At 32.7% G+C, this 12175-nt stretch overlaps 1 protein-coding gene across 13 annotated transcripts in view; it reads right to left on the bottom strand.

The window, feature by feature from the left end:
- Nucleotides 1-723: 723 nt before the first annotated feature.
- Nucleotides 724-12175, bottom strand: part of MYO6 (myosin VI) — a 162122-nt gene continuing 150670 nt past the window's right edge. For 6 of the 13 annotated variants that reach the window (XM_015136777.3, XM_015136776.3, XM_015136773.3 and 3 more), the window contains 5 exons: nt 9614-9717; nt 8704-8835; nt 5651-5677; nt 3068-3286; nt 724-2531 (listed from right to left, as the gene is read on the bottom strand). In XM_015136777.3, coding sequence (XP_014992263.2) covers nt 2332-2531; nt 3068-3286; nt 5651-5677; nt 8704-8835; nt 9614-9717 — 682 coding nt within the window. In that variant the 3' untranslated portion in view covers nt 724-2331. 13 annotated transcript variants of the gene reach the window in all.

Consider the following 12175-nt stretch of genomic DNA (forward strand, 5'->3'; position numbering starts at 1 on the left):
TATGGAAGGAACTGGTATTAAGAAAAGATTAGTTCTTTAGATACAGTGGTTTAAACTTCTAATTTTAAATCTCACTTAAAATGACTGATTAAAATATGAGTGAATTTACTTTTGACTTCCACAGTTTTAACCTGGCATGCATGGGCTTGACTGTGAACATGGTAAAGCAGCTGCATGAACACCATTTAGGACACCATTCCTGCTGTTTCCTTTAAAAGGCTGACAGGGTCCTAAGTTTCTCCAGCAAAGGGGCATCTCTGTGCATGTGCATCTATTGTACGTAGGTTACTGTAAGTCTATCTGCATTAGGGCAGTTGCCCTGCTGGCCAAAATTAACTCAGGAAACTATTTTAAATAGATAAGTTCTAGGACAGCTATGTGACATGATTAGAAACATTATCACTTAAAATTAACTATAATTGTATTAATTATTAGAGTCAAAAACTAAGCACTTATAACAATGCTTTGCTGTGATACGTTTCTTACAAATTTCTTAAAACATTAGATTCTCTCATTTAAATAAGTTTAACTCTTTAATTTTCCATCTAGTGCCTATTAATGTACCTACAAGATTTATAAAACTATTTCTGAAAAACGTACTAAAGAGACACGTCATTAAAAACCAATTTGGCTACTAAATTTTGTTCAAGAACTTTACTCACTATTGGTTAGGAACAAACCTTATATCCTACACAAATAAAAACACCAATTAAAGGCGAGAGATGGAAGAGAGAGAATAGGTCATTTATTTCAGTAGCTACACCTTCTGTCACCAATCACAGGGACTAAATGACCCAAGGGTGGGTGAATCTATGCAGTAATACAGCCTTCAAAAGATAATCACATTTGCATTCTCAATTAATAGCACAGACACGACCATTTAACTCAAGACAATCATTTGCATGTATCATAATAAATAAACATTTCTATACTAAGACATTATGAGAGAATCAATTCTGAAGACAGTGTCTGTGGCTCACAAACACTAGTCAGCTGGGAAATACTTCTCTAACTGAGGTAATCTTTCTAGGGAAAAAAGAAATCACTGGAATTTCATTTCAAAGGTTAGGGTCTCTAAAAACTGGAGAAAAAAGCAGTACAGAGAATAATTTTACTTTATAATTTTATTCTAAAATACAACAAAACTCCTTAGAATTATGTCAGCATAACTCCTTTATGTATTTTTGTCTTTAAATTCCTAATATGAAAGTCATAAATATTAGGCTTAAAGCTGCTGACATTTGAATCAATACTAACAGCACACAAATAAAACATTTTAAAATTATCAGTTATGTAAAACAAGCACTTACTAAATACAAGGACTTCTGAATTACAAAGCTTATGAAACAGGTCTACAGTTACCAAAACCTCAAAGGCCAAAAAAGACACTAGGAATTTCTTAAAAAGAAAGATGTAGGAAGCAGAACACTTGCTAAATCAATGAACAACTTGGACAAGATTCTTATACAAAAATCGCTATTGAGATGAAATTGAAAGAATATTTGAATTCAGTCCAGTTAAGCCATTATGCCACCTAAAATCTATTTCCTTTCCTAATTGAAACAAAACTTATCTCAAAACTTTTAGGCATTTAAACAATCTGAATTTCCTTTATTTTTCCATGGAATATAAAAAGAATATTCTGACAGCAACACACATTTTGCTAGCAAAGAAAAGCAAATCTGTGCTGGATACTATTTAGTACCTCTTATCACAGAATACATCAAATACATTAAGGCTCTTTCTAGAATTGTAGAACTTAGAAGTGTTTCACTCAAACTAAGACATTGCAAAGGAGGAAAATAATAGATTTTCCACCTTTAATGGAAATTTCCAAAAATTTCTGAAAATGTCCATAACGAAAGTACACAGCTTTTCAGACCAAAACATTAGTGCCTGGATCATTTTAAGTGGCTTAGTTATTGTAAGACTGTAAGCTCATGTTTTATTACTCCAGTTATATGGTACTGTGCCATCCTTAAAAAGTATTTTGAATATTGAAAAAAGTTCTCTTTTCCTAGAGAACAATTATGATGGATTAAGGTAGTCTTCTGGCAAAGGATGAGAAACATGAGAATGTGCCCAAGTGTAATAGTTAGAGAATAATGAGAGTTTTAGGAGTTACAGCAGGATACAGAAAAATAATTTTTAGGTCCAAAATTTGCTACCATAATTAACCTTAAACAAATTCACCAAAAGCCATGATTAATAAAATCTGTTCACTTTATAGAAGTAACTCTAACATGATTATGGAATGGTTAAATCTGGGGGCACACACCCTACCTAAGTACCATGGCAAAGGTTCCCAGCTGTAAGGCTGGTGTGCAACATCTACTTTAACAGATTCTGCAGCATGGCTGTTGCATAGGTGGGCCGAGCCTGTCTGCTCTCAATCGCATTCTGAAGGTACTGGATGCCTCCACAGCGTTCCCAGATCTCTTCAAACTGTCTTGGCAAGATCTCAGCACCACGCTTCCGAGTCAGGCCAGTCTCCTCAAGATTCAGCTCACACATCTCCATGTCGTCCTTACCTGTATCCGTGAGATATCAGAAAATTACCATCTCTCTCTTCAGGACCATTTCTTACCAATTGTATTCCTGAAATACCTATTAATTCTCATAGATCTGAAAACTTCCTAAGACTTTATTTTTCTCTAAGATGGAAATCTGCTTAACAAAATCACTAGAAACAATTAAAATTTGTCCCCCATCAAGGACCCTTTCAATTTTAATAAACACTGCTATTGATCAAACAAATTATCAGAGTTAATAAAAATGCTACATTTCTTCAAGCCATTACAAATCAATGGATATGATAAAACACAAATGGAAAGGTTTTTTGGATACAGACAAGTTTCTATGTGCTAAGAACATAATTTAATCCAAGCAATTTCACATTTATAAATGAGTTAATCCTCAATGAACTGGAAATATGACTTAACCACAAGACTCCATCCCTCAACCCTGAAATTTAATAAATTATTATATTATACATTAGAATGTTTCAGTCAGAGAGTTTATGATCTTTTTTGTTTAATAATTTATTTTTCATGTGAATCATACACACCAGCCACAAGTAGGATGGGTGGCTTGTCAGGATGGAGTTCCATTTGCCGGGCAATCCATGGTCCATCAAAATGGGCATACCACCAGCCTTTTTTCTTATTCTGAGGGTCTTTGTACTGGTCGGCAGGGCGGATGAATGGGATGCGGAAGAAGCGTTGCTGTCGGTTCACTTCAATCTCCTGCTGCCTGGCAGGAATCTGAGCTGCTGGGTTCTGCTGAGCTATTACACAGAACAAGGAAACTTATACCAGCAGCTTAAGGGAAAAGAAAAGAGCCTTTGATCCTAAAATATACCCCCAATAATTTTTTAAAAAGAAGAAAGGTCCCTAATAGTAAATTTAAAACAAAATGCAAATATTTATTGCCTACAAATTAATAACATTCAGAGTGTTACTTGTTAGAATTCTCTTTCCCTTAAGAAGTTTCTTAGCATTGCAAACACACACACACGCACCCCACCACCACCACCAGCAACAAACCCCTATCAGATTCCCACAAATCACTGTAACAGTAACCTAAAATAAACTCATATATCAGGAAAACAAACTACTATTATTCACTAAATTTATATTCTTCCTCCAAAGAGTTCAAATTTGTCGAGTAACTTTTATTAGACTATTTATGATAGAACAAAATAAACAGTAATTTCAAAAATCTGAAGGATGTAGACATTTGTCAATTTAATCACTATTTCCACAAAAAGTAGAAGTCATATAAAATTTTTTTCTTTTGCCAACAAATTTTAGGATTTAAAATGATCAAATAACACAGATATTAACAATATTTAGATAACCATATGACCAAAAAAAACCCACCTTATAACAGCATAAACTTTCCCTTAAAGATAATTACTTACTCTGAAATCAGATTTCTTTTGGAATAAAATCCAATGAAGTAAGCGCAAAGTATGTAACATTTGATTCTCCTTGTCAATAGAAAAGAAAAATCCTTGCTTTTCTACTAGTACTGGGCATTTCATTCATATCAATCTTTCATTCCTAGCTCAATTTTCATTACTTAACAATTAGGTTTTACTTTATCTGCAAACGTAAACATTTCCCTGGGGCAATGACTTTACATCTTTAGCAGTATAAGTTTGGTTAGCCTGTTTAATATGTTTTATACTCACAGAACTTCAAAAGTGGACCAACCATTTACAGCAGCTCAATTAAGAGTCTCACTATGAAAATCTAAGTGTGTCAAAGAAATACTGTAAAATATACATATGATATAAAGTCGAGAACAGCTACATGGCTTTTGTAAGAATTTGCAAATACTGAAAGGATGAAAATACTCTTATTCTACTTTTTATACCAAGAAATAGCAAAAGCTTTATAGCAGTTGAATTTATTTCTTTGCAAACCAGAGAAAGGAAAAAGCAGTTAGCAAAGCTAAATATGCCTATGAAGGAACGAGAGGCCCGGTTTTGTTAGTAACTTTAAAAGTTGCATCACATATTAACAGACATCTGCTTATCTATTCTTTCGCTCCTGTTTTCCCAGAGCTACTTACAGTTCAGTGTTTCTACTTTAAGTTTTTAAAACTCCCTACATTGTGGAAAATGTACTAATTCAAAAATAAGAATTTTCAAACCTTCCCTCCATCTTAACTAGTGAATCAGAATTTAATGTCCAGTTTATGGGAAATTTACCATGATACTGATAGTCATTCATTAATTAACCTACTTTTTAATTTGAAGTAAGTCTCCTGTAAGTTAAGATACTGGATAAAATTAAGAAACTAAATAGTAAGTCTTTGATAGCTTCTCTTACTAATGGGAGAACTGAAATTTTGTTGGGGAAGACTAGAAATGAATACTTATCTGGAAAAACACAAAGATACAGACAGACATTAAAAGCTTGAAACTAATATTCTAAACAACTTTCCCTCATATTCAATTGTATAATCTTCAAATGCAGCCCTATAAATTATAAGTAGCACTTCAAAACATAAGGTCCAACCAGTTGGAAAATGAATGTGACATTATATCCAAATCATTACTGCCCAACTAATTCTATAAGAGATTTACTGTACACTAAGGTGACTAAAAGCTTTTAAATTATCAAAGAATGTGTACCATAAGAAGCTATAAACGTAACAATAATCTCCTCTTTCTATTTAAGGAGGTATCATTATTAAACCTGTATACACTATCACATTATCTATAAAACTAAAATACCTTTAGACAGAAATGCAGACACCATCAGTGTTTGAAAATACAGTGACCAAAAACCAGCACCTAAAAGTTAGTCTTTATTCTAAAAGGTCAGCTGCTATGTTAAGAGTTTTGCTACAATAAGAATTGTATACTCTCTCAGCTTAAAATGCTAGTCATTTTCTTAATGCAAGTAATTTGATAAAACATTAATTTCATTAGATTTTTTGTAATACATATACATATTGGAGTGATCCAAATAAAGCACCATCTCAAATTAAAATATATCTTAGTATGGATATAACAACTTTAACACACTACAATTCCACTTAAAATTGTAGCAAAACAACGTTTAATAGAAGTTAGTACTTTGTAAAGTGTTTTAACCCATCTTCCAGTTAGCTCATGAGTTACCACCCATTGACTTACGTGAACTGTTCAAAAATGGTGCAAAATCTGTGAACAAACATTTTATGTTGAAGAAAAGATAAAAATGCCAAAACTGTTAAATGAGCAGTTTTCTAATTTATAAAAGTCTTCCCATCAATTGAGGTGGTGACTGAAAAGTAAATATCCTATCCACAAGCCAAATATTCTCAGAATTACCTAAAAGCAGGTGCTGCTTTCTGATTTTTTTAAAAGGCCATTTTGACTGATTAGGTTTAGGAAATTTCTGATTGAAGCACATATAAAGAGGACCAAAATTTAAAAATCACACTTCATTTGTGATTTTTGGAACATATATCCAAACAAAAACAATGACTTAAGAGACATTATAGTACCTTTCATACATTACTAGAATTTTCATAGAAAATAATGAGAATTCATCAGAAAATTATATACATTAAAGGAGTAAAAACATTACTACTTGTTGATAACTATGTTTTGCTTTCTTTAAACTGTCTAAATCTTAAACTCATGCCATTTTTATTTTAGAAACTATACAACTACTTTCAAAAATCATTGTTTTAAACAATTACTATAAATATTTACTAGGTGATTTGCTACTGCCCAAAAAATTATTTCTAAAAATCTCCCTCTGCAGTAAATGAGATGAGAGCATGCTCATCCAGGACTGTACCAGGAAGAGGGTCTGAGGCTCCTTATGTATTATTTTAAGAGTTCACCATTAGCTGTCAACGTATTACTCTTTAAGTCAACAATATGAAGCTACATTTTTGTTAATCATAAGTTGTCATCATTTTTTCTCAAATTAATGAACTGTTCCTTCTAAATATTAGACTACACAGTATTTCCTTTTAAAGGGTGTGTGGCTGCCACATTAGGAAATCATCTAAGTGTAGAATTTTCTCAATTGAGCTTCTTGGTGCTCTTTACCTTTGCTTTTAGCTATGCTCCTGTGTCAGGATGAATTTTACATAAGAACATAAAGAGAAAGAGAAAAGCAAAAAAAGTACTTTTCAGAGCAGAAGTTACATTTGATAAAATATATCCTGAAAACGACTCATAATCAAGTTCTCTGAAGGCTTAATATGTATGTGTGGGGTTGTGTTCACATAAATTCCTAAATTTGTTCATAAACCTTGATAGAACCCTTAGGAAATTTTCCTAATCTACTCTTTTGTTTTCCCAAATAATATATACAAACAGAAACAGTAGTTGAACTGGCAAGGTGAGCCACATATTATTTGCATCTTTTTTGGGTAAAGCTAGATGAATAAGGTATCAAAGTTTGAGTCACAAATACAATAAATACGTGTATATTAATTTAAAATGTGTGTGCCAAATATTACAAGAACCTCTCTTTGTTTTAAGAAGTGTGATCACTCAGATGTATTAATTTTGAAATACAATATAATGAAAGTCTGTCAAGCTAAAGGTAGTAATTATAACATTTACAGCTAAAAAGAACAGTCCATTGTCATTTTTTGCAAAACAAAGGTAATCTGTGGTCAGAACTCAGTACACAGACAGTGAACAGCTAACGTAATCATTTTGTTGTGTTCAATTAGAAGAGGAAAAACATGAAACTGGAGAAGAGAGTGGTGTCACAGTGTTTAGTGTGGCTTCCACCTGCCACTTCTTGGTTATAAGTGACCTCCCACTGCCCTTGCATAGTCCTATATTCTGACTGCCATCTCTTGAGCAATCACTGGCACTAATATTACCCTTATTAATAATAATATTAATCAATCTATTCTTTGCAACAACTTAGAAATGCTAAAATTCCACTATTAAATTGACTTTATTTAAATATTGCTTTTATTTACTTGGAAGGTAGTGAGGAAGCAAAATATAACCAAGAACTCATTTTTTAAGTCAACTTGGGTCCTGCATTGCTAAACTATGCTATCAACTGTTGGGAATACACCCCTTGGGGGAAAAAAAAACACAAAATATTAAATCTGTTGTCACCTTGATGTTAACCAGAATTAAGCTAATAAATTGTGCCAACTTAAACATAGTAAGTCCAATTATTGCTTTAAAGATTGAAATTACAACTCACATATCACACGTATTCTCAGTTAATGTTCAAGTTCATGCATGCTTTTACTAGGTTATATCTCTCCTACTCTACTTTCCAATTTCAAGTATACACCTTGGCATTTTGCATAACAAAGTAACAAAATCCATGTTCAGGATCCCAATCAAAAAATCAAATCTTGATCTAGGCAAAACTGTAGTCAGAAGCAAGGTAGTATTTCTCACTTTCATATATTCACAGTATTGTAAAATAATGTTTGCAGTAAAATTCTTTTTGAAACAAAGGAATTAAGAGTGTAAATGGACAATGCATGAATCAATTCCTTTCTTTTTCCAGGCTATAACCCTATTCTGGGAGCAACAGAAAAGTACTTATACTGACATATAAAAAAGATAACAATATTGGGTATTTCAGGGAACTATTTCTAAAAACTGAGCTACATTCAATTTTAAAAATTAGAAAAAGGGGTGGGAGCAGTAGCTCATGCCTATAATCCCAGCACTTTGGGAGGCCAAGGCAGGAGGACTGCTTGAGCCCAGCAGTTTGAGACCAGCCTGGACAAAATAGCAAGACCTCATCTCTATTTATTTAAAAAATAAAAATTATAGGAAATTTAAAAATAAAAACCATCATCCTATTTAGCAACTCATTTTCATATGTAAAATTCATTTCACATGTAAAGTAAAAGATGCATGGCAATCCTGACATTTTCACATTTAATCTTGTGAGTGTGTGCATGTGTGTGTGTGGGTGTGTATGTGTGAAAATTATACATGCACACCCTCTTCAATACAGACAAGAAAATTATTGTCTGAATTATAGTAAATTCAATATATCTTAACAAGAAAGAGTTTAAAGACATACTCATAAAAATAATGCTATAAAAGGCCATCAAGGCTGTATTAGATTCAATGGCTCACAGTTCTACAGCAGGAGAAAATTTATATGGGACATTTTACCCAAATGTCTTAAGTACAGATACATGCATTTATATGTATATATTTTAAAACATTCAAAAGTACAGATTTGTTTTTACCATAATCAGTAACAGACTTTGGAGCACGTTGCTCTGTTTCAGTATTTCTCTTCTTGTTCTTAGATTTCCAAGCATGGTACACCTTTAGTCTCCTATGAAATTCTTCTCTGCAAGCTCCCAGGAGCTCAATATCTATTAATTACACAGAGGAAAAAAAAAAAATGACATGTTAATTTATTCATCTAACATAATAATATAATTATTCTGTGGCATAAGATTTTTTTATTTTTAAATTACTGATACAAAATCAAAAGTAAGCTAGTTATTCATAAAGATAAGCATTTTATAATATTGTTCAAATTTACAGATCATTTCCTTATGTCATTATATCTTATATCATTTGCTCCACAGAACTCTGAACTAAACAGGTATATATGAAGGAACTGAATCAGAAACGTTAAACAACTTGTCGAAGCCCACAAGTCTTGACAACAGAGTAAAAAGTCACTGTGATAAAATACAAACTAGATTTATAAGCAAGACTTTTCTAATTATGTAGATATACTAAATGGAGGGAAAGAATATAGTGAGAAATTATGTACAATTATGATACTTTTGTTTCTAGTCATAGTTTTCTGAATTCATCGTTCCTACTCATAGTTTTCTGAATTCAAACACTGTGATTTAAATAACACGACTATGTGGGATCCTCTGGATATAGTATTTTACTCTAATTGTTCTGTGGGAAGAAAAATAGCCTTAAAAAGAAACACTGGATTGTTATTTGTTACTTTGCATTCATGGACGAAAGTCAGATAATATAGGTATTATATATACATATATATATTTATACACATATATTTATATATACATATATACCTACACACACACACACCCCTCACCCCAATCTATGTGTTTATCACCTATCGCTATGAACATTTTCTATTATTGATCTTCTCCAAACACTTACCACAAGAGGTATTGATGGTATCACGTAGTTCTGCATATTTCCATTTACTAAGATCATATTTCTTGGTACCAGCAGCTGCTTTGGTAGCTTGTACAGCAGGACCTCTGTAATTATTATACATTTTTACATGTTTAAACCAGAAACATGAAGAAAACATTGACTAAAGAGGCAAGAAAGCATGCATAAGTTTGAAAACCGGAAACAGCTACTGGAAAAATATAATTTTTGTTTCTTTGACAGATGAGATTAAGAATGGCATACTAAAAGACAGCCAAATAAATTAAAATTTTCCAGCATGCCACTTGATAGTCATATTAGATTTTAAGTCCAAACTTTTGATTCTAATATTCTAGTTCCACAAACTTCCCCCAGACTTCAGTTTCAATGTTTTTACTAATGTATATATGAACTAAATTTAAAGTTTAAAAATATACTGACATATATTCCTCAAAATCAAAAAAGAAATCCTCAACACACTTGAAAGATCATTAAAAGCATATCGAAGTTTTGTTTATGAGCCATGAGGCTGCACAGTGCGACCACCCGGAGAGATTGCTGAAAGCTACAGATGGCCAAACTCCATTCACACACAGTGGCTCAGAATATCCCTGGGCCTCTGGATGTTTACGGAGTATATAGGTAAGTAGCCAGACCTGCAACCCACCACATTAGAGTCATTAAAGTCAGCTAAAAGAACGGATGGAATCTGGAAACTCTTACTTTCTAGGCTTCACTGCTATAAGAACACTTAGAAAAGTCCTATAAGCAGACAAAATCCATACCCTCATAATGAGAAAACTAGTAAATTCAAGAGATTTTAGCTCATGAGGTAAATAACAGAGACTTCAAAGGGCACAAGTATTGTATTATGACCCATTTAGTAGGAACATTTGTATGAGGAAAGAGAAAAGAAATAAAATCCAAAGCACTCAATTAAATGAAATAAATTCAACTTTTTCAAAACAGGACTACTCAGTACTTTAAGGCCTGCTTTTTTGTTTTTTTGTTGTTTGTTTAGTTTTTGTTTTGTTTTGTTTTTTTTGTTTTGTTTTTTTGAGAAAGAGTCTGGCTCTGTCACCCAGGCTGGAGTGCAGTGGTACAATCTTGGCTCACTGCAACCTCCACCACCGGGCTCAAGCAATTCTCCTGTTACATGAGTAGCCTGCTCTACTTTCTCAGTCGCCTAAATAGCTGGGACTACAGGCACCCACCAACCAGCCGGGCTAATTTTTGTATTTTTTGTAGAGATGGGGTCTCGCCATGTTGCCCAGGCTGGTCTCAAACTCCTGAGCTCAAGTGATCTGCCCACCTCAGTCTCCCAAAGTGCTGGGATTACAGGTGTGAGCCACCACACCTGGTCTTTAAGACTTTTATGCATATAATTTGAGATCATTAATCAGAAAATACGGGAACAATTTCTTTTCTGTAATAATACACTTATTTTTCAGCAAAAGATTACACTTGCAAATAGCAGACACGCAGAATAAGCTACAAGACTTTAAGCTCAATGTAACAAAGGAAGAGTTTAAATACATCACATTTCAAGACACGAAAATAAGGTGGCACAAAATATTAAAATAAGTATTAAAGAACAAAGTATTGCTTCTTATATATCACACAAGGAAATTCTCCATTATCATCTACTACCTGGAAGATACTTCCTCTTAAAGAGGGTTGATCAAAATATAATACCTGAAAATAAACATGTATTTCCTCAGTCTTTTACATTTTGAAAGATAACAGCCATCCTGGCAAGCAGTGAAGACACATACTTAATTGAAAAATGATGTCTGAGAATATGTTACTTTCTTCCTGAAGTAAAGGAAATTACTTTTTCAATATTAAGCTTAACAATGAAATAAATAAGGTGCCCTCGCTTCTTTAAAAGGCCTGCATATGCTTTCTTTCTAGAGAATAAAAAATAGCACTCTTCATCCTACATACTTAAAATTGTTTGACGTAGTGATTGTTAGTTACACATAAGACTAGCTAAAGAATAATGTGTGGCCATGAGTCCTTCCTGTATTTTTATGATTAAAATCTGTTTTAGCTTTGTTGCAGAATCTATACTTTTCATAAGCGGTGTAAGTGGCAATTTTCCATGTAGCTTTTTGGTCTTAATTGCTTTGCTCAAAAATGGCCAGCTGTGTATCAGCAAGGTCTCTCATTTCCTTAACAATAAATTATGCTTTTACATTTATTCAAATATTCTTTGTCTTTTGTACATCCCTAAACTACCAATCAATAAACCAAAAAAAAAAAAATCCTTTTATTTTTAAGCTGTTCTGGGACTCTTTTCTAGGAGGACAGCTGAAAATTATTGTTTTGTTCTTGTTTTCTTTTGAAAGAAGAGGTAAACTGACATACAGACAGTTTTATAGATTGTCAATGTATATAAAGTATTAGAATACATGTAAAATGTGTTTTGATACTTTTAAAAATTACATTAAATTCAAATGATTATTGCTTAAAATATGGTTTTAATAACACTAACTTTTCATTCCTATTAACTGAAACAAAAGTACATCTACTAAAAAACATAGCATCCAAAGAAGTACATCA

The sequence above is a fragment of the Macaca mulatta genome, chromosome 4 (genome assembly GCF_049350105.2).
Source record: "Macaca mulatta isolate MMU2019108-1 chromosome 4, T2T-MMU8v2.0, whole genome shotgun sequence".
Classification (NCBI taxonomy): Eukaryota; Metazoa; Chordata; class Mammalia; order Primates; family Cercopithecidae; genus Macaca; species Macaca mulatta.